Raw genomic sequence first — 22,988 nt, forward strand, 5'->3', positions numbered from 1 at the left:
TCAATTCAATTCAATTCAAGGGGCTTTATTGGCATGGGAAACATGTGTTAACATTGCCAAAGCAAGTAAGGTATATAATATATAAAGTGAAATAAACAATAAAAATTAACAGTAGACATCACACATACAGAAGTTTCAAAACAATAAAGACATTACAAATGTCATATTATATATATATATATACAGTGTTTTTACAATGTGCAAATGGTAAAGGACACAAGATAAAATAAATAAGCATAGATATGTGTTGTATTTACAATGGTCGTGTTCTTCACTGGTTGCCCTTTTCTCGTGGCAACAGGTCACAAATCTTGCTGCTCTGAACAGGCAGGCTGTGGAGTTTGTCAGTCCCGACTCTAAGCATTGACTAACCTTGAGTGATGAGTGCACTAAAACATCTCTGTAGCATGGGACTCACTAGGTGTGTGTCCGTAGGTGGCGACCTCACTTGGCAGGTTGTGGGCTGCAGAGCTGTGCCATGTGCTGGCTAAAAGGATACCTGACATTGGCGGAACCCACTAGAAGGAGGAGATATCTGTCTTTCCTCCTCTCGCTGTCTTCAAGCAACAGTGCATTAGTTAGAGAGAGTAGAGAGATGAGAGAGAGACAGAGAGAGAGACAGAGAGAGCGCCAGAGCAGAGAGAGAGAGAGCAGACAGAGAGAAGAGACAGAGAGACAGAGAGGCAGACAGAGAGAGAGAGCAGAGACAGAGGGAAGAGAGAAGAGACAGAGAGAGACAGAAAGCTGAGAAGACAGAGAGAGAGAGAGAGGGAGAGCAGGGAGAGATTTATAGCAGAGAGAGCCAGACAGAGCAGAGAGAGACAGAGAGAGAGAGCCAGAGCGAGAGAGAGAGACAGAGAGAGAGAGAGATGAGACAGAGAGAGAGAGAGACAGAGAGACAGAGAGTGATATACAGAGAGAGAGAGAGAGACAGACCGAGAGAGAGAGAGACAGAGAGAGAGGCAGAGAGAGAGAGCAGAGACAGAGGGAGAGCGAGAGAGAGAGAGAGAGAGACAGAGAGAGAGAGAGAGAAGAGAGACACAGAGAGAGAGACGAGAGAGAAAGACAGAGAGGGAGCCAGAGAGAGAGTTTTATCTCCTAGCTATGCTCTGAGGCATGAAGTGGATAAGGAATTGGCGTTTAACATATATCATCAACTTATTATCTCTCTCCTCCTACCTCTCTCCCCTCTCCCTCCCCCTCCCTCTCTCCCTCTCTCCCACCTCCCTCCCCTCCCTCCCTCCTCCTCCTCTCCTCCCTCCAGGTGAGAGTGTGGAGGAGAACTCTAACACGGTGGTGAAACTGCTGATCAGGCGTCCCGAGTGTTTTGGTCCCAGCTCTGAGGGGGAGAGGGGGCAACAGTACCTGCTGGCGGCCATGTTGGAAGCCATTAAGATATCAGAGGACCCTGCTCTGGACCTGCCCTCTACAGCTGAAGGGAGAACCTACTGGGTAACGACTCCTGTTCAACAAGATACAATGTCTTTACCACAAGGCCTCTATTCACTCTTTACTTAACACAAGACTGTATATCGCCCTCAGGGATTCATCAGCTAATGCTGAAGGGCTTTTGCTTGCTGAACTTAAAGTCACACGAGGAGGCATTTAGTTGAACACCTACGCTGGCATTAAGAGTGTTGCCAGGGGTGTTTTGTTTTGACCGTGACCAGTGGACCTCCATCCTCTCTGCTTCCAGGTCTGGTGAGGAGGAAGAGGAAAAGTGGTCCATACTGGGAACGCTGCATCATGTCCTTCTACTCTGCACTCAGTGACCTGCTGGGACTGCGCTCCGGAGTGCATGTTAGGAGCCATCATTATTATTGATCCTTTATTCCTCCCTGGTAGTCTCAGTGAGAGACGCCTGGCTGGAAACAACAGCTCCCTGGTAGTCTCAGTGAGACGCCTGGCCCAAAACAACAGCCTCCTTGGTAGTCTCAGTGAGACGCCTGGCCCAAAACAACAGCCTCCTGAGCAGTCTCAGTGAGACGCCTGGCCCCCAAAAACAACAGCCTCCCTGGTAGTCTCATGTGAGACGCTAAGCTAAAAACAACAGCCTCCCTGGTAGTCTCAGTGAGACGCCTGGCCCAAAAACAACAGCCTCCCTGAGTAGGTGCTGCCCTGCCCCCACAACATTTATCATTAACATATTATCTCTCTCTTGTTCTCCTCTCTCTCTCCCCTTTCCATTTTCCGGTCTCCTCCCTCTCCCCTCCCTCCTCCCCTTTCCATTTGTTTAGGTCTCTCTCTCTCTCTCTCTCTCTCTCTCTCTCTCTCTCTCTCTCTCTCTCTCTCTCTCTCTCTCTCTCTCCCTCCCTCCCTCTCTCCTCCCTCTCTCTCCCCCTCCCTCCCTCCCTCCCTCCCTCTTGCAGCTGATCAACAGGGTAAAGGCGAGGCCTTGCGTATCCGGGCCATCCTGCGCTCCCTGGTTCCTACTACAGACCTGGTTGGCATCATCAGTATTCCACTCAAGATGCCCATCGTCAATAAAGGTAGGACCCAATAACATATTTTAACACATATTACTCAGTAGAATGTATTGGTTCTATCAGAACTTTCATATCCTTTAACGTCCAATTTTGGTTGATTTTTGGTTTACCTCTTCCTCCTTCTCCACCTCCTCCTCGTCCTCCTCCTCCTCCTCTACCTCTTCCTCCTTCTACCTCTCTTGTCCTCCTCCTCCTCTTCTACCTTCCTCACCTCTTCCTCTCTCCTCCTCTTCCGCATCTCTCTCCTTCCCCTTCCTCATCCTCCTCTTCACCTCCTCCTGCTCCTTTCCTCCTCACCTCCCTCCCTCCTCCTCCTGCCTTTTCCTCTTCTTCACCTCCTCCTCTTCCTCCTCCTATACCTCCTCCTCCTATACTTCCTCCTCCTCTGCTCCTCCTCCTCCCTCCTCCTCTACCTCCTCTCCCTCCTTCCTATTTCCTCCACCCCCAGATGGTGTGACAGAGCCAGACATGTCGTCAGTTTCTGTCCGACCACATTCCCTGGTGTTGTTCCTGGATCGTGTGTACGGCTGGGCAAAGGAGGACCAGAGCTTCCTGCTTCACCTGTTGAGTGGGCTTCCTGCTCCACCTCGTGCCTCTGCTTCCTGGACACGGTGAGTGGAAGAGACCAATCAGTCAGTCAGTCAGTGAACCAGTCATTCAGTCAGTCAGTCAAAGAACCAGTCATTCAGTCAGTCAGTCAGTGAACCAGTCAGTCAGTCAGTGAACAGTTAGTCAGTTAGTGAACAGTCAGTCAGTCAGCGAACCAGTCAGTCAGTCAGTGAACCAGTCAGTCAGTCAGTCAGTGAACCAGTCAGTCAGTCAGTCAGTGAACCAGTCAGTCAGTCAGTCAGTGAAGTGAAGTCCAGTTAGTGAACCAGTCAGTCAATCAGTCAGTGAACCAGTCAGTCAGTTAGTGAACCAGTCCGAGAGTCCAGTCAGTGAACCAGTCAGTCAGTCAGTGAACCAGTCAGTCAGTCAGTCAGTCAGTCAGTCAGTGAACCAGTCAGTATTCCGTGGACATGGTGAGTAGGAGAGAGTCTTTGGTTGGTCAGTCAGTCAATGAGAAAACACAGCAAACATTCACATATCAATCAACCAATCAATACATCTATTCATTCATCCTCTCTCCATAGCTTGTAATAACCTCTTGTATGTGTAACAACATGTTTATCAAAGGTCTCTAATGACGACAGTAACAGAGTTGCTGAGTTGTTGGGTAAATATTGACTGCTGTTTTGCACCTTGGTCCAAGTGAATCAGGTTCAATGTGAATCCATGTTAATCAAGTTCAATGTGGATCAATGTGATTCAAGTTCGTTGTGGATCCATGTGATTCAAGCTCAATGTGGATCCATCAAAACAAGAAAAGTCTGTTTGATAAACCTTAGTTCAGTTTACTCAGAAACAACTTCTTTCATCCCAGCTCCATCTGGTCCTGTGGGGGAGGATTAGTATTCCCCACGCTGGCACGGAAACTGTAGCCATGGGAGACCGTTGCCATGGGACCATAATCTGGGAGGGAGAGGGAGGGAGGGAGGGAGGGAGGGAGGGAGGAGGGGAGAGAGAGAGAGAGAGAGAGAGAGAGAGAGAGAAGCTGACAGTCCCCATTTATCTCAATGCCTGCTGAAACCGTCTGCCTTAGAGGTCACTGTGACCTCAGGGATAATGTCTAACACACAGAAGCGGAACCGAACTCAGTCCTTTGATTCATGGTTGTGTACTTGACATGCAGAGATTCTCTCTAATTGTTGTGTAACGGTGGTTAGTCAGTCACCAGCGTTGGTCCTGGAGAGTTGTTATGGTGTAAAGGTGCTTTTCTTTCAGCCAGCTCTAATGTGAATAGTTGTTAAGCTGAACGGGTGGGTTAGTGCTATGTTGGAACCTGCTAGGTTGGGGAGGTAGAGTATCTAGTGGTTTAGGAGGCAGGTAGCCTAGTGGTTTAGAGGCAGGTAGCCTAGTGGTTTAGAGGCAGGTAGCCTGGTGGTTTGAGGTGGCCTAGTGGTTTAGAGGCAGGTAGCCTAGTGGTTTAGAGGCAGTTAGCCTAGTGGTTTAGAGGCAGGTAGCCTAGTGGTTTAGAGGCAGAGTAGCCTAGTGGTTTAGAGGAAGGTAGCCTAGTGCTTTAGAGGCAGGTAGCCTAGTGGTTTAGAGCTATGCAGGTAGCCTAGTGGTTTAGAGGCAGGTAGCCTAGTGGTTTAGAGGCAGGTAGCCTAGTGCTTTAGAGGCAGATAGCCTAGTGGTTTAGAGGCAGGTAGCCTAGTGGTTTAGAGGCAGGTAGCCTAGTGGTTTAGAGGCAGGTAGCCTAGTGGTTTAGAGGCAGGTAGCCTAGTAGTTTAGAGGCAGGTAGCCTAGTGGTTTAGGGGCAGGTGGCCAAGTGGTTTAGAGGCAGGTAGCCTAGTGGTTTAGAGGCAGGTAGCCTAGTGGTTTAGAGGAAGGTAGCCTAGTGCTTTAGTGAGGCAGGTAGCCTAGTGGTTTTAGAGGCAGGTAGCCTAGTGGTTTAGAGGCAGTTAGCCTAGTGGTTTAGAGGCAGGTAGCCTAGTGGTTTAGAGGCAGGTAGCCTAGTGGTTTAGAGGAAGGTAGCCTAGTGCTTTAGAGGCAGGTAGCCTAGTGGTTTAGAGGCAGGTAGCCTAGTGGTTTAGAGGCAGGTAGCCTAGTGGTTTAGAGGCAGGTAGCCTAGTGCTTTAGAGGCAGGTAGCCTAGTGCTTTAGAGGCAGGTAGCCTAGTGGTTTAGAGGCAGGTAGCCTAGTGGTTTAGAGGCAGGTAGCCTAGTGGTTTAGAGGCAGGTAGCCTAGTAGTTTAGAGGCAGGTAGCCTAGTGGTTTAGGGGCAGGTGGCCAAGTGGTTTAGAGCGTTGGACTAGTAACCGAAAGTTTGCTAGATCGAATCCCCAAGCTGACAAGATAAAAAAATAGTTTTTTAAAATAAAATAAAAATAAAAACCTATTACAGCCTGTAGATGTCCAGAATCAGTGGTTTGTGAGGATTATAGTTACATTGTAGTGATGCTTTAGGGAGAAACTCAGCATGAAACAACCAAGGAGTCAAGAGGTCAAGTGTTGGGGTTGACCTCTGGTCTATCCACTGTCATTCACTAACATGTCTGTCTGTTGACCTCTGGTCTATCCACTGTCATTCACTAACATGTCTGTCTGTTGACCTCTGGTCTATCCACTGTCATTCACTGACATGTCTGTCTGTTGACCTCTGGTCTATCCGCTGTCATTCACTAACATGTCTGTCTGTTGACCTCTGGTCTATCCACTGTCATTCACTAACATGTCTGTCTGTTGACCTCTGGTCTATCCACTGTCATTCACTAACATGTCTGCCTGTCCTCTGGCCTGTAGGATGTGCTAAGCACCACAGAGACAGCTCTGGCCATGAACAGGTACATTGGTTCGGCCCTGCTTCCCCTGCTGACCAGGTGTGCTGGCCACTTCTCGGGCACGGAGCACTACGCGGCGCTCATCGACTCTACCCTCCACACTATCTATCGGCTGTCCAAGGGACGCTCCCTCACCAAGGCCCAGAGAGACTCTATCGAGGAGTGTCTGCTTGCCATCTGCAAGTAAGAACTAACACAGACTAGCACCATGTTATAAACCTCTAAGGCTCTGTTGATGCCCTGGGCTCTGCTGTAACTGTTGTGTTGTCATGACAACGATCAGCCAATCTGTAGCTGCGGTGTTGTCATGACAATGACCAACCAATCTGTAACTGTGGTGTTGTCATGACAATGACCAACCAATCTGTAACTGTGGTGTTGTCATGACAATGACCAACCAATCTGTAACTGTGGTGTTGTCATGACAATGACCAACCAATTTGTAACTGTGGTGTTGTCATGACAATGACCAACCAATCTGTAACTGTGGTGTTGTTATGACAATGACCAACCAATCTGTAACTGTGGTAGCTTTATAGCAGAGCTTTCACAAAAAAAATGTTTTTCCAGTCGAAGTCGGAGTATTCAGGGCTTAGTCCCTGATGCTGGGAATCTTCCAACTGGGAATTTTGTAAAAGTTACTGACACTTTCAACCCTAGTTAGAGCCTTATATTCCAACCTGAGATATGTTTGTATTTGACTGTGTGTCAATCACAGCTCTCTCTTCCCCCTGCTGCCCTACAGACACCTGCGCCCTTCCATGATGCAGCAGCTGCTGAGACGTCTGGTGTTCGATGTTCCCCTGCTGACAGAGTACTGCAAGATGCCACTCAGGGTAAGATCCCATTCTCACAGAGTACTGCATGATGCCACTCAGGGTAAGATCCCATTCTCTGAAATTGCTGCAGATGCCACTCAGGGTAAGATCCCATGCTCACAGAGTACTGCAAGATGCCACTCAGGGTAGATCCCATTCTCACAGAGTACTGCAAGATGCCACTCAGGGTAAGATCCCATTCTCACAGAGTACTGCAAGATGCCACTCAGGGTAAGATCCCATTCTCACCGTACTGTAAGATGCCACTCGAGGTAAGATCCCATTCTGAGTACTGCAAGATGCCACTCAGGGTAAGATCCCATTCTCACAGAGTACTGTAAGATGCCACTCAGGGTAAGATCCCATTCTCACAGAGTACTGCAAGATGCCACTCAGGGTAAGATCCCCATTCTCTGAAGTACTTCAGATGCCACTCAGGTAGGATAAAATGTCCCAAGAGTACTGCAAGATGCCACTCAGGGTAAGATCCCATTCTCACAGTGTACTGCAAGATGCCACTCAGGGTAAGATCCCATTCTCACAGAGTACTGCAAGATGCCACTCAGGGTAAGATCCCATTCTCACAGAGTACTGCAAAAATGCCACTCAGGGTAAGATCCCATTCTCACAGAGTACTGCAAGATGCCACTCAGGGTAAGATATCTCTCCTTCTCCGTGTGATAGGAGAATGACCAAAAGAACAGTTTGTGTTGCTGACCGTTGCCACAGAGGAAATGTTTAAAAAGGACAAGCTGTCACGAGCTTCATCCTCTCCTAATACTATGTGTTTATGACAGTCTTTCTCACAGCTCTGAAATACGAATCATATCATTACCCTGGTTTACATCAGCACTGAGCTGCTATATCTATCATCGAGGGACCTGAGGGTTTGTCAACACTAGTCAACTGTTGTCTCTTTGTGTTTCCTCCAGCTGTTGACTGAACACTATGAGCAGAGCTGGAAGTACTACTGTCTTCCCTCGGGGCTGGGGAGCTCTGGCATGGCCTCAGAGGAAGAACTGCTGCTCACCAAGAAACTCTTCTGGGGAATATTCGACTCGCTCTCAACGAAGGTACAGATGGACGGTACTGTTATGTGTAGCCTACAGACCCTGTGTTGTTCCTCAGCTCTGCTTTAATAGGATGCTAGTGAAGGCTTAAGGGGTTACAGTAAGTGACTTTACGCCCGACTGACTTGCATCTAGGTAACAGATTCCTGGTAGTGTGAGTGTCTCTAGGTAACAGATTCCTGGTAGTGTGAGTGTCTCTCTAGGTAACAGATTCCTGGTAGTGTGAGTGTCTCTAGGTAACAGATTCCTGGTAGTGTGAGTGTCTCTCTAGGTAACAGATTCCTGGTAGTGTGAGTGCCTCTCTAGGTAACAGATTCCTGGTAGTGTGAGTGTCTCTTGGTAACAGATTCCTGGTAGTGTGAGTCTCTCTAGGTAACAGATTCCTGGTAGTGTGTGTCTCTCTAGGTAACAGATTCCTGGTAGTGTGAGTCTCTCTAGGTAACAGATTCCTGGTAGTGTGAGTGTCTCTCTAGGTAACAGATTCCTGGTAGTGTGAGTCTCTCTAGGTAACAGATTCCTGGTAGTGTGAGTGTCTCTCTAGGTAACAGATTCCTGGTAGTGTGAGTGTCTCTCTAGGTAACAGATTCCTGGTAGTGTGAGTGTCTCTCTAGGTAACAGATTCCTGGTAGTGTGAGTCTCTCTAGGTAACAGATTCCTGGTAGTGTAAGTGTCTCTCTAGGTAACAGATTCCTGGTAGTGTGAGTGTCTCTAGGTAACAGATTCCTGGTAGTGTGAGTGTCTCTAGGTAACAGATTCCTGGTAGTGTGAGTGTCTCTCTAGGTAACAGATTCCTGGTAGTGTGAGTGTCTCTAGGTAACAGATTCCTGGTAGTGTGAGTGTCTCTAGGTAACAGATTCCTGGTACTGTGAGTGTCTCTCTAGGTAACAGATTCCTGGTAGTGTGAGTGTCTCTCTAGGTAACAGATTCCTGGTAGTGTGAGTGTCTCTCTAGGTAACAGATTCCTGGTAGTGTGAGTGTCTCTCTAGGTAACAGATTCCTGGTACTGTGAGTGTCTCTAGGTAACAGATTCCTGGTAGTGTGAGTGTCTCTAGGTAACAGATTCCTGGTAGTGTGAGTGTCTCTAGGTAACAGATTCCTGGTACTGTGAGTGTCTCTCTAGGTAACAGATTCCTGGTAGTGTGAGTGTCTCTCTAGGTAACAGATTCCTGGTAGTGTGAGTGTCTCTCTAGGTAACAGATTCCTGGTAGTGTGAGTGTCTCTCTAGGTAACAGATTCCTGGTAGTGTGAGTGTCTCTCTAGGTAACAGATTCCTGGTAGTGTGAGTCTCTCTAGGTAACAGATTCCTGGTAGTGTGAGTGTCTCTCTAGGTAACAGATTCCTGGTAGTGTGAGTCTCTCTAGGTAACAGATTCCTGGTAGTGTGAGTGTCTCTCTAGGTAACAGTTTCCTGGTAGTGTGAGTGTCTCTAGGTAACAGATTCCTGGTAGTGTGTGTCTCTCTAGGTAACAGATTCCTGGTAGTGTGAGTCTCTCTAGGTAACAGATTCCTGGTAGTGTGTCTCTCTGGTAACAGTTGCAGTGGTGTGAGTTTCTCTAGGTAACAGATTCCTGGTACTGTGAGTGTCTCTAGGTAACAGATTCCTGGTACTGTGGGTGTCTCTCTAAGAGTAACAGATTCCTGGTAGTGTGAGTGTCTCTAGGTAACAGATTCCTGGTAGTGTGTGTCTCTCTAGGTAACAGATTCCTGGTAGTGTAGGTGTCTCTCTAGGTAACAGATTCTGGTGGTGTGTGTCTCCGGTAACAGATTCCTGGTAGTGTGAGTGTCTCTAGGTAACAGATTCCTGGTAGTGTGAGTATCTCTCTAGGTAACAGATTCCTGGTAGTGTGAGTGTCTCTGGAAGTAACAGATTCCTGGTAGTATGAGTGTCTCTCTAGGTAACGAATTCCTGGTAGTGTGAGTGTCTCTAGGTAACAGATTCCTGGTAGTGAGAGTGTCTCTCTAGGTAACTTAGATTCCTGGTAGTGTAGTGTCTCTCTAGGTAACAGATTCCTGGTAGTGTAGTGTCTAGGTAACAGATTCCTGGTAGTGTGAGTCTCTCTGGTAACCTTGGAGCCTGGTAGTGAGTGTCTCTGGGTAACAGATTCCTGGTAGTGTGAGTCTCTAGGTAACAGATTCCTGGTAGTGTGAGTGTCTCTCTAGGTAACAGATTCCTGGTAGTGTGGTCTCTAGGTAACAGATTCCTGGTAGTGTGAGTCTCTAGGTAACAGATTCCTGGTAGTGTGAGTGTCTCTAGGTAACAGATTCTGTGTGTGAGTGTCTCTCTGAGGTAACAGATTCCTGATAGATGTGAGTGTCACTCTTGGTATGAATTCATGTGTGTATGAATGAGAAGAATGAGAGAGAGAGAGAGAGAAACACAGTGGAGGGACTGGCAGACAGAGCAGATTAATCGCTGAAATATGAAATAGATTAATCATTTATCAGACCGTGACAGATCACTGCTATGTGGCTCTGCAGTGTTTCTCTCTCTCTCTCTCCCCCTATGCCCTTCTCTTCCTCTCGCTCTCTCTTCCTCATTCTGCTCCCCTCTCTCTCTCTCTCTGTCTGTCCTCTTTTCACCCAACTGCCCCTGTCTAAGAGAGCAGCAGAGAGAGATAGAATGAGAGAAAGAGATAAAGTAACAGATAGTCTGGAAGACTTTCTAATATCTATTTGTTACCTCACCCCTCTGTCTCCCCCTGTCTCTATTTATTACCTCACCCCTCTGTCTCCCCCTGTCTCTATTTATTACCTCACCCCTCTGTCTCCCCCTGTCTCTATTTATTACCTCACCCCTCTGTCTCCCCCTGTCTCTATTTATTACCTCACCCCTCTGTCTCCCCCTGTCCATATTTATTACCTCACCCCTCTGTCTCCCCTGTCTCTATTTATTACCTCACCCCTCTGTCTCCCCCTGTCTCTATTTATTACCTCACCCCTCTGTCTCCCCCTGTCTATATTTGTTACCTCACCCCTCTGTCTCTATTTATTACCTCACCCCTCTGTCTCCCTTGTCTCTATTTATTACCTCACCCGTCTGTCTCCCCCTGTCTCTATTTATTACCTCACCCCTCTGTCTCCCCTGTCTCTATTTATTACCTCACCCCTCTGTCTCCCCTGTCTCTATTTGCTACCTCACCCCTCTGTTTCCCCTGTCTCTATTTGTTACCTCACCCCTCTGTTTCCCCTGTCTCTATTTGTTACCTCACCCCTCTGTCTCCCCTGTCTCTATTTGTTACCTCACCCCTCTGTTTCCCCTGTCTCTATTTGTTACCTCACCCCTCTGTCTCCCCTGTCTCTGTTTGTCTCCCCCCATACAGAAGTTTGACTCTGACCTGTTCAAGACTGGCATGTCCTGTCTGAGTGCTACCGCTGGGGCGTTGCCACCTGACTATGTGGATGCCAGCCCTGGTGCCACCCTGGAGAAGCAGGCGTCTGTGGATGCACACGGCAACTTCGACCCCAAACCCATCAACACTGCCAAGTAAGTGGCCCAGGGAGAGAGAGACTTTGACATTTAAAAGCTCTCATTGAACGCAAATGACCAAAACTAGGACATGAAGGTCAGAATCCCCAGAACACACAGGCTCATTATGACACCATATATGACTAAAGGATGGGAGCAGAGTGAGACTTTCCCTTACTGCACTAGATGTCTAGGCTGTATTGAAGTATATGACTAAAGGATGGGAGCAGAGTGAGACTAGCCCTTACTGCACTAGATGTCTAGGCTGTATTGAAGTATATGACTAAAGGATGGGAGCAGAGTGAGACTAGCCCCTACTGCACTAGATGTCTAGGCTGTATTGAAGTATATGACTAAAGGATGGGAGCAGAGTGAGACTAGCCCTTACTGCACTAGATGTCTAGGCTGTATTGAAGTATATGACTAAAGGATTGGAGCAGAGTGAGACTAGCCCTTACTGCACTAGATGTCTAGGCTGTATTGAAGTATATGACTAAAGGATGGGAGCAGAGTGAGACTAGCCCTTACTGCACTAGATGTCTAGGCTGTATTGAAGTATATGACTAAAGGATTGGAGCAGAGTGAGACTAGCCCTTCCTGCACTAGATGTCTAGGCTGTATTGAAGTATATGACTAAAGGATGGGAGCAGAGTGAGACTAGCCCTTACTGCACTAGATGTCTAGGCTGTATTGAAGTATATGACTAAAGGATGGGAGCAGAGTGAGACTAGCCCTTACTGCACTAGATGTCTAGGCTGTATTGAAGTAAATGACTAAAGGATGGGAGCAGAGTGAGACTAGCCCTTACTGCACTAGATGTCTAGGCTGTATTGAAGTATATGACTAAAGGATGGGAGCAGAGTGAGACTAGCCCTTACTGCACTAGATGTCTAGGCTGTATTGAAGTATATGACTAAAGGATGGGAGCAGAGTGAGACTAGCCCTTACTGCACTAGATGTCTAGGCTGTATTGAAGTATATGACTAAAAGATGGGAGCAGAGTGAGACTAGCCCTTACTGCACTAGATGTCTAGGCTGTATTGAAGTATATGACTAAAGGATGGGAGCAGAGTGAGACTAGCCCTTACTGCACTAGATGTCTAGGCTGTATTGAAGTATATGACTAAAGGATGGGAGCAGAGTGAGACTAGCCCTTACTGCACTAGATGTCTAGGCTGTATTGAAGTGACAGACTAACAGTGGTGTCTGTCTCCTCCTTCTCTCTAGTATCTCCCTTCCAGAGAAACTGGACTACATTGCCAACAAGTTTGCAGAGCATTCCCACGTCAAGTGGTCCTCAGAGAAGGTACTGTAACCGCAACAACTAGCTTCAGACACTGTCTTTCTTGTATAGGAGTTTAAATGTAAGGTATATACTGTTGGAGTCGGACGTTTACAGACACTTAGGTTGGAGTCGTTAAAACTAGTTTTTAAACCACTCCACAAATGTCTTCTTAAGAAACTATAGTTTTGGCAAGTCGGTTAGAACATCTACTTTGTGCATGACAATACATTCTTCCAACAATTGTTTACAGACAGATTATTTCACTTATAATTCACTGTATCACAATTCCAGTGGGTCTGAAGTTTACATACACTAAGTTGACTGTGCCTTTAAACAGATTGGAAAATTCCAGAAAATGATGTCATGGCTTTAGAAGATTCTGATAGGCTAATTGACATCATTTGAGTCAATTGGAGGTGTACCTGTGGATGTATTTCAAGGCCTACCTTCAAACTCAGTGCCTCTTTGCTTGACATCATGGGAAAATCAAAAGAAATCAGCCAAAAATCTGGTTCATCCTTGGGAACAATTTCCAAATGCCTGAAGGTACCACGTTCATCTGTACAAACAATAGTACGCAAGTATAAACACCATGGGACCACGCAGCCGTCATACCACTCAGGAAGGAGACGCGTTCTGTCTCCTAGAGATGAACGTATTTTGTTGCAAAAAGTGCAAATCAATCCCAGAACAGCAGCAAAGGACCTTGTGAAGATGCTGGAGGAAACAGGTTCAAAAATATCTATATCCACAGTAAAACGAGTCCTATATCTACATAACCTGAAAGGCCACTCAGCAAGGAAGAAGCCACTGCTCCAAAACCGCCATAAAAAAGCCAGACTACGGTTTGCAACTGCACATGGGGACAAAGATCGTACTTTTTGGAGAAATGTCCTCTGGTCTGATAAAACAAAAATAGAACTGGCCATAATGGCCATAATGACCATCATTATGTTAGGAGGAAAAAGGGGGAGGCTTCCCAACCGTGAAGCACAGGGGTGGCAGCATCATGTTCTGGGGGTGCTTTGCTGCAGGAGGGACTAGTGCACTTCACAAAATAGATGGTATCATGAGGCAGGAAAATTAGGTGGATATATTTAAGCAACATCTCAAGACATCAATCAGGAAGTTAAAGCTTGGTCGCAAATGGGTCTTCCAAATGGACAATGACCCCAAGCATACTTCCAAAGTTGTGGCAAAATGCTTAAGGACAACAAAGTTGAGGTATTGGAGTGGCCATCACAAAGGCCTGACCTCAATCCCATAAAAGAAAAGTGGGCAGAACTGAAAAAGCGTGTGCGAGCAAGGAGGCCTACAAACCTGACTCAGTTACACCAGCTCTGTCAGGAGGAATGGGCCAAAATTCACGCAACTTATTGTGCGAAACTTGTGGAAGGCTACCCGAAACATTTGACCCAAGTGAAACAATTTGAAGGCAATGCTACCAAATACTAATTGAGTGTATTGTCACAGGCTGGCTCACAGCCTGTGGCAAAAACCACAGGTATAGGCCAATCAAAAAGGTTCTTTATTGAAAACCAAAACTATTAACTTAAAACAAAGAAAAAGGAATGAGGTGTGAAAGTATCATAATGTAAGGTGTATGTAAAGTGCAGGGATGCGTGAATCCGTGTGTGTGAATGACTGAGTGAAAACTATGCAAAACGACAAAGGAACAAACAGGATCAGAGAGAGAGAGAGAAAGAGAAAAGACGAGTGATTAGTGAAGCCGTTTACCCTGAGCCCAGGTGACTCCAATCACTAACGACCCTCCTCCCCTGCAGGAGGAACCGCCCCTGCACTGCAGAGGAGGGGCCGTGACAGTATGTAAACTTTTGACCCACTGGGAATGTGACTAAAGAAATCAAATCTGAAATAAATAATTCTCTACTATTATTCTGACATTTCACATCTTAAAATAAAGTGGTGAACCTAACTGACCATAGACAGGGAATTTTTACTAGGATTAAATGTCAGGGATTGTGAAAACTGAGTTTAAATGTATTTGGCTAACGTGTATGCAAACTTCCGACTTAAACTGTACATCGCCGAATTCCTGGCCTAACATGGCCTAACTCCTGGCCTACATGGCCAATCTCCTGGCCTAACATGGCCTAACTCCTGGCCTAACATGGCCTAAGTCCTGGCCTAATTCCTGGCCTAATTCCTGGCCTAAGTCCTGGCCTAACATGGCCTAAGTCCTGGCCTAATTCCTGGCCTAATTCCTGGCCTAAATCCTGGCCTAACAGGGCCTAATTCCTGGCCTAACTCCTGTACTAACATGGCCTAATTCTTGATTTCCAGGTGACAGCGGGTTGGAAAATGGGAGAGAGTATGGATGACAAGGCTAAAACTCACCCACTGCTGAAGCCGTATAAATTACTCAGTGAGAAGGTACTGTTGATACTATAACACTAAACTGTCACTCAGTGTGAAGGTACTGTTGATACTATAACACTAACCTGTCACTCAGTGTGAAGGTACTGTTGATACTATAACACTAACCTGTCACTCAGTGTGAAGGTACTGTTGATACTATAACACTAACCTGTCACTCATTTACATTTAAGTCATTTAGCAGACGCTCTTATCCAGAGCGACTTACAAATTGGTGAATTCACCTTCTGACATCCAGTGGAACAGCCACTTTACAATAGTGCATCTAAATCATTAAGGGGGGGTGAGAAGGATTACTTATCTTATCCTAGGTATTCCTTGAAGAGGTGGGGTTTCAGGTGTCTCCGGAAGGTGGTGATTGACTCCGCTGTCCTGGCGTCGTGAGGGAGTTTGTTCCACCATTGGGGGGCCAGAGCAGCGAACAGTTTTGACTGGGCTGAGCGGGAACTGTACTTCCTCAATGGTAGGGAGGCGAGCAGGCCAGAGGTGGATGAACGCAGTGCCCTTGCTTGGGTGTAGGGCCTGATCAGAGCCTGGAGGTACTGCGGTGCCGTTCCCCTCACAGCTCCGTAGGCAAGCACCATGGTCTTGTAGCGGATGCGAGCTTCAACTGGAAGCCAGTGGAGAGAGCAGAGGAGCGGGGTGACGTGAGAGACCTTGGGAAGGTTGAACACCAGACGGGCTGCGGCGTTCTGGATGAGTTGTAGGGGTTTAATGGCACAGGCAGGGAGCCCAGCCAACAGCGAGTTGCAGTAATCCAGACGGGAGATGACAAGTGCCTGGATTAGGACCTGCGCCGCTTCCTGTGTGAGGCAGGGTCGTACTCTGCGGATGTTGTAGAGCATGAACCTACAGGAACGGGCCACCGCCATGATGTTGGTTGAGAACGACAGGGTGTTGTCCAGGATCACGCCAAGGTTCTTAGCGCTCTGGGAGGACGACACAACGGAGTTGTCAACCGTGATGGCGAGGTCATGGAACGGGCAGTCCTTCCCCGGGAGGAAGAGCAGCTCCGTCTTGCCGAGGTTCAGCTTGAGGTGGTGATCCGTCATCCACACTGATATGTCTGCCAGACATGCAGAGATGCGATTCGCCACCTGGTCATCAGAAGGGGGAAAGGAGAAGATTAATTGTGTGTCGTCTGCATAGCAATGATAGGAGAGACCATGTGAGGTTATGACAGAGCCAAGTGACTTGGTGTATAGCGAGAATAGGAGAGGGCCTAGAACAGAGCCCTGGGGGACACCAGTGGTGAGAGCGCGTGGCGAGGAGACAGATTCTCGCCACGCCACCTGGTAGGAGCGACCTGTCAGGTAGGACGCAATCCAAGCGTGGGCCGCGCCGGAGATGCCCAACTCGGAGAGGGTGGAGAGGAGGATCTGATGGTTCACAGTATCGAAGGCAGCCGATAGGTCTAGAAGGATGAGAGCAGAGGAGAGAGAGTTAGCTTTAGCAGTGCGGAGCACCTCCGTGATACAGAGAAGAGCAGTCTCAGTTGAATGACTAGTCTTGAAACCTGACTGATTTGGATCAAGAAGGTCATTCTGAGAGAGATAGTGGGAGAGCTGGCCAAGGACGGCACGTTCAAGAGTTTTGGAGAGAAAAGAAAGAAGGGATACTGGTCTGTAGTTGTTGACATCGGAGGGATCGAGTGTAGGTTTTTTCAGAAGGGGTGCAACTCTCGCTCTCTTGAAGACGGAAGGGACGTAGCCAGCGGTCAGGGATGAGTTGATGAGCGAGGTGAGGTAAGGGAGAAGGTCCCCGGAAATGGTCTGGAGAAGAGAGGAGGGGATAGGGTCAAGCGGGCAGGTTGTTGGGCGGCCGGCCGTCACAAGAAGCGAGATTTCATCTGGAGAGAGAGGGGAGAAAGAGGTCAGAGCACAGGGTAGGGCAGTGTGAGCAGAACCAGCGGTGTCGTTTGACTTAGCAAACGAGGATCGGATGTCGTCGACCTTCTTTTCAAAATGGTTGACGAAGTCATCTGCAGAGAGGGAGGAGGGGGGAGGGAGGAGGATTCAGGAGGGAGGAGAAGGTGGCAAAGAGCTTCCTAGGGTTAGAGGCAGATGCTTGGAATTTAGAGTGGTAGAAAGTGGCTTTAGCAGCAGAGACAGAGGAGGAAAATGTAGAGAGGAGGGAGTGAAAGGATGCCAGGTCCGCAGGGAGGCGAGTTTTCCTCCATTTCCGCTCGGCTGCCCGGAGCTCTGTTCTGTGAGCTCGCAATGAGTCATCGAGCCACGGAGCGGGAGGGGAGGACCGAGCCGGCCTGGAGGATAGGGGACATAGAGAGTCAAAGGATGCAGAAAGGGAAGAGAGGAGGGTTGAGGAGGCAGACTCAGGAGAAAGGTTGGAGAAGGTATGAGCAGAGGGAAGAGATGATAGGATGGAAGAGGAGAGAGTAGCGGGGAGAGAGAGCGAAGGTTGGGACGGCGCGATACCATCCGAGTAGGGGCAGTGTGGGAAGTGTTGGATGAGAGCGAGAGGGAAAAGGATACAAGGTAGTGGTCGGAGACTTGGAGGGGAGTTGCAATGAGGTTAGTGGAAGAACAGCATCTAGTAAAGATGAGGTCGAGCGTATTGCCTGCCTTGTGAGTAGGGGGGAAGGTGAGAGGGTGAGGTCAAAAGAGGAGAGGAGTGGAAAGAAGGAGGCAGAGAGGAATGAGTCAAAGGTAGACGTGGGGAGGTTAAAGTCGCCCAGGACTGTGAGAGGTGAGCCGTCCTCAGGAAAGGAGCTTATCAAGGCATCAAGCTCATTGATGAACTCTCTGAGGGAACCTGGAGGGCGATAAATGATAAGGATGTTAAGCTTGAAAGGGCTGGTAACTGTGACAGCATGGAATTCAAAGGAGGCGATAGATAGATGGGTAAGGGGAGAGAGAGAGAATGACCACTTGGGAGAGATGAGGATCCCGGTGCCACCACCCCGCTGACCAGAAGCTCTCGGGGTGTGCGAGAACACGTGGGCGGACGAAGAGAGAGCAGTAGGAGTAGCAGTGTTATCTGTGGTGATCCATGTTTCCGTCAGTGCCAGGAAGTCGAGGGACTGGAGGGAGGCATAGGCTGAGATGAACTCTGCCTTGTTGGCCGCAGATCGGCAGTTCCAGAGGCTACCGGAGACCAGGAACTCCACGTGGGTCGTGCGCGCTGGGACCACCAGATTAGGGTGGCCGCGGCCACGCGGTGTGGAGCGTTTGTATGGTCTGTGCAGAGAGGAGAGAACAGGGATAGATAGACACATAGTTGACAGGGTACAGAAGAGGCTACGCTAATGCAAAGGAGATTGGAATGACAAGTGGACTACACGTCTCGAATGTTCAGAAAGTTAAGCTTACGTAGCAAGAATCTTATAGACTAAAATGATTGAAATGGTACAGTACTGCTGGAGTAGGCTAGCTGGTAGTGGCTGCGATGTAGCTAACCTAGAAAATCGCTCTAGGCTAAACAATTGACTTAGATACAAAGACGGCTATGTAGCTAGCTAGCTACGATCAAACAAAACAAACCGTTGTACTGTAATAGTTACTACAGTGCTGCTATTCGGGGCTAGCTGGCTAGCTACGTTGAAAGACCGACAATAGCTGGCCAGCTAACCTAGAAAATCGCTCTAGACTACACAATTGTCTTAGATACAAAGACGGCTATGTAGCTGGCTAGCTACGATCAAACAAATCAAACCGTTGTACTGTGATGAAGTGAAATGAAAGATGTGATACTACCTGTGGAGCGACGCGGAATGTTGACCGGGTAGTTGGAGTTCAATTCGGTAGAGGTTGGCTAGCTGTTGGCTAGCTAGCTAGCAGCATTTCCTACGTTAAGGACGACAAATAGCTGGCTAGCTAACCTCGGTAAATTAAGATAATCACTCTAAGTCTACACACTCTAAACTGCACAATTATCTTGGATACAAAGACAGCGAAGACAACTATGTAGCTCGCTGACACTACGCTAATCGAGTCGTTCAGTTGAGTGTAATAGTTTCTACAGTGCTAGTGGACAGTGGATGTTAGCTAGCTGCTTAGCTAGCTGCTGGGCAGATACGTTAGGACGACGAAATACGATAATATGCAATTGTCGTTGATACAAAGACGGCTATGTAGCTAGCTAAGAAGAAATTGCTAAGATAAGACAAATCAAACCGTTGTACTATAACGAAATGTAATGAAATGTAATGAAAAGTTATACTACCTGCGGACCGAAGTGTAGATGCGACCGCTCGCTCCAACCGGAACCGGACACTAATCTGTCACTCAGTGTGAAGGTAGTGTTGATACTATAACACTAACCTGTCACTCAGTGTGAAGGTACTGTTGATACTATAACACTAACCTGTCACTCAGTGTGAAGGTACAGTTGATACTATAACACTAACCTGTCACTCAGTGTGAAGGTACTGTTGATACTATAACAATAATCTGTCACTCAGTGTGAAGGTACGGTTGATACTATAACAATAATCTGTTCCTCAGTGTGAAGGTACTGTTGATACTATAACACTAACCTGTCACTCAGTGTGAAGGTACTGTTGATACTATAACACTAACCTGTCACTCAGTGTGAAGGTACTGTTGATACTATAACACTAACCTGTCACTCAGTGTGAAGGTACTGTTGATACTATAACACTAACCTGTCACTCAGTGTGAAGGTACGGTTGATACTATAACACTAACCTGTCACTCAGTGTGAAGGTACGGTTGATACTATAACACTAACCTGTCACTCAGTGTGAAGGTACGGTTGATACTATAACACTAACCTGTCACTCAGTGTGAAGGTACTGTTGATACTATAACACTAACCTGTCACTCAGTGTGAAGGTACAGTTGATACTATAACACTAACCTGTCACTCAGTGTGAAGGTACTGTTGATACTATAACAATAATCTGTCACTCAGTGTGAAGGTACGGTTGATACTATAACAATAATCTGTTCCTCAGTGTGAAGGTACTGTTGATACTATAACACTAACCTGTCACTCAGTGTGAAGGTACTGTTGATACTATAACACTAACCTGTCACTCAGTGTGAAGGTACTGTTGATACTATAACACTAACCTGTCACTCAGTGTGAAGGTACTGTTGATACTATAACACTAACCTGTCACTCAGTGTGAAGGTACGGTTGATACTATAACACTAACCTGTCACTCAGTGTGAAGGTACGGTTGATACTATAACACTAACCTGTCACTCAGTGTGAAGGTACGGTTGATACTATAACACTAACCTGTCACTCAGTGTGAAGGTACTGTTGATACTATAACACTAACCTGTCACTCAGTGTGAAGGTACGGTTGATACTATAACACTAACCTGTCACTCAGTGTGAAGGTACTGTTGATACTATAACAATAATCTGTCACTCAGTGTGAAGGTACGGTTGATACTATAACAATAATCTGTTCCTCAGTGTGAAGGTACTGTTGATACTATAACACTAACCTGTCACTCAGTGTGAAGGTACTGTTGATACTATAACACTAACCTGTCACTCAGTGTGAAGGTACTGTTGATACTATAACACTAACCTGTCACTCAGTGTGAAGGTACTGTTGATACTATAACACTAACCTGTCACTCAGTGTGAAGGTACGGTTGATACTATAACACTAACCTGTCACTCAGTGTGAAGGTACGGTTGATACTATAACACTAACCTGTCACTCAGTGTGAAGGTACTGTTGATACTATAACACTAACCTGTCACTCAGTGTGAAGGTACTGTTGATACTATAACACTAACCTGTCACTCAGTGTGAAGGTACGGTTGATACTATAACACTAACCTCAGAATCCAGAACCACATTTATTTGCACTAGCTAGCTAACGATCTGTCACATGAGATTAGTGTATTAATTGTGACAGAAATAAGTCAAAGGGTCATTTACACAGTGTTTGTGCCTGTGTCCTCCCTGTGTAGGAAAGGGAAACATACCGCTGGCCAGTGAAGGAGTCTTTAAAGAGCATGCTGGCAATGGGTTGGAACATGGAGAGGACCAAAGAGGGAGAGGCCATGTTCACCGAGAAACAAAGCAAGGTCTCCGAGGCCACTCAGGTAGTGTGTGTGTGTGTGTGTGTGTGTTTTCATTTTTTTTTTTGAATGGCTAACGTCACCCCACGTCGATCCTATCAGATCACCCATTTCTGTAGTTATTGATTCATTGTATTATGTTTTAATGTTGACAGGACAACGATAACGAATTCATCCTGGAACCACCCTTGGACCTGAACAATATTACTCTATCCAGAGAGTTGCAGGTTGTTGCCATGGAACAATTGCTATGTTGCTTACGTTAATGTCATTGAACAATGTCCTCCAGAACATCTTACCCTCTTATCAAATTCTGATACTATATAATGTAATATGATGTCATATGGGTCCTGGTGGGGCGGCAGGGTAGCCTAGTGGTTAGAGTGTAGAAGGCGGCAGGGTAGCCTAGTGGTTAGAGTGGAAGGGCGGCAGGGTAGCCTAGTGGTTTAGAGTGTAGAGGCGGCAGGGTAGCCTAGTGGTTTAGAGCGTTGGACTAGTAACCGAAAGGTTGCAAGTTCAAATCCCCGAGCTGACAAGGTACAAGGCAGTTAACCCACTGTTCCTAGGCCGTCATTGTAAATAAGAATTTGTTCTTAACTGACTTGCCTGGTTAAATGAAATATCTGATGTCATGTTACTAAGCAGGTACAGTGTTCTGTGGGGCATGGTTGTTTCTCTGTACTGTGCATCAGACATGGGCTCACATGCTATTGGAATTAGTTGTGCTTGGTTTAAGATTACAATAGGACAAATAGAACAGTCCCAAAAGTACAAACCCCAGCCCGCCTGCCACTCTAAGGAAGGCTAAAGAAAACACTCAAAAGTATTTGAAAGATTTCAAATAGTATTGTAACCCAGGTCTGTTTGTACACCGTGACACATTCAAGTAAGTGAATGTTCTCCATGTCCGTGTGTGTGTGTGTTCCCCATTGTAGGGGATGGTGGAGGTTGTAGCAGAGAACTACCACAACATCTGGGCTAAGAAGAAGAAGACTGAGCTGAACAGTAAAGGTATGTAGTCCAGTCACAGGGCCCAGGCATCCCTTGTAATCACCCAATGTTTGTAAATTAACTCTGGAGTGCCAGAGTGAATTTGTACGTTTGTGAATTCTGAGCATTTCGCTCTCTCTTGGAGTGTTCAGATCGCACACTGGATGCTCTGTTCTAGGAGTAGGGTTGATCCGAGTGTTCTGACCACACAAAGGCACTCAAGCACCCAACCTAACTGGCTAAAATGTGCTCCCTTGCTAGCTACTTCCAGACACAAATGAGAGAACACCTCACACTGACCATTTTACTCTCCCTAGCAGAGCTGGTTCGGCTGTTTTCATGTTATCCAGAGTGTTAGTGACTAACTGTGCTGCTGGTAACAATTGAATTACGTTTACTGACACCAGTCTTATTCAATGGGTATTGCGCGTAAATTCCTCAGTTATTCTGCTCTCTGGCACAGACAAGAAATCGGAGTAGATGCCCAAAGTGACGTTACAAACGCACCCTCAGTAACCACCCAGGAATACAGCATGCTAAGTGTACATTTAAGCTTGTGTAAGACTTGACTGTACGTTCGTGAACGTGTTGCCACTGTTTGATGTGTGCTGTCTGTCTCAGGAGGAGGAAGCCACCCGTTGCTGGTGCCCTATGACACCCTGACAGCCAAGGAGAAGTACAGAGACAGGGAGAAGGCCCAGGATCTCTTTAAGTTCCTGCAGATCAATGGATATATCATCACCAGGTCAGAGACTCCCCCTAACTACCTCACCTGTTTACTGCACCTGTCTGTTACCACCGAGGATCGCAAGCAATCAGTTAATCAATCAATCTGCCAATCACAGTTTCTTACATCCTGTCAAAGTCACGTTCAGTGGGCAACTGAACGTCTTGAAATGAACTTTTATCCTGACGACTCACACTAAGTTCTTCAGCTGCTCTGTCGTTAGCTCCATACTTCAGTCTGAGACTCCCATCCTTGAAGTGGTTTGTGGTGACGGAGTGTTGTACAAAACAAAACTCGTCAGAGATCGTCTCGAACAAATCAGAGTATCAAAAAAACACT

At 47.0% G+C, this 22,988-nt stretch overlaps 1 protein-coding gene across 1 annotated transcript in view; it reads left to right on the forward strand.

The window, feature by feature from the left end:
• LOC135533905 (ryanodine receptor 3-like) overlaps window positions 1-22,667 on the forward strand; it is a gene marked incomplete at its 3' end in the record, with an annotated part of 24,303 nt that extends 1,636 nt beyond the window's left edge. The window contains exons 2-17 of the mRNA XM_064961105.1: window positions 1,265-1,452; window positions 1,697-1,701; window positions 1,846-1,937; window positions 2,370-2,489; window positions 2,935-3,097; window positions 3,663-3,678; window positions 5,830-6,050; window positions 6,613-6,703; window positions 7,618-7,758; window positions 11,075-11,238; window positions 12,448-12,526; window positions 14,810-14,899; window positions 20,822-20,956; window positions 21,088-21,159; window positions 21,868-21,943; window positions 22,544-22,667. Coding sequence (XP_064817177.1) covers window positions 1,265-1,452; window positions 1,697-1,701; window positions 1,846-1,937; window positions 2,370-2,489; window positions 2,935-3,097; window positions 3,663-3,678; window positions 5,830-6,050; window positions 6,613-6,703; window positions 7,618-7,758; window positions 11,075-11,238; window positions 12,448-12,526; window positions 14,810-14,899; window positions 20,822-20,956; window positions 21,088-21,159; window positions 21,868-21,943; window positions 22,544-22,667 — 1,777 coding nt within the window. The remainder of the gene's footprint in view (window positions 1-1,264; window positions 1,453-1,696; window positions 1,702-1,845; window positions 1,938-2,369; window positions 2,490-2,934; window positions 3,098-3,662; window positions 3,679-5,829; window positions 6,051-6,612; window positions 6,704-7,617; window positions 7,759-11,074; window positions 11,239-12,447; window positions 12,527-14,809; window positions 14,900-20,821; window positions 20,957-21,087; window positions 21,160-21,867; window positions 21,944-22,543) is intronic.
• Window positions 22,668-22,988: the final 321 nt, after the last annotated feature.

Source organism: Oncorhynchus masou, unplaced genomic scaffold (genome assembly GCF_036934945.1).
Source record: "Oncorhynchus masou masou isolate Uvic2021 unplaced genomic scaffold, UVic_Omas_1.1 unplaced_scaffold_2791, whole genome shotgun sequence".
NCBI lineage: Eukaryota > Metazoa > Chordata > Actinopteri > Salmoniformes > Salmonidae > Oncorhynchus > Oncorhynchus masou.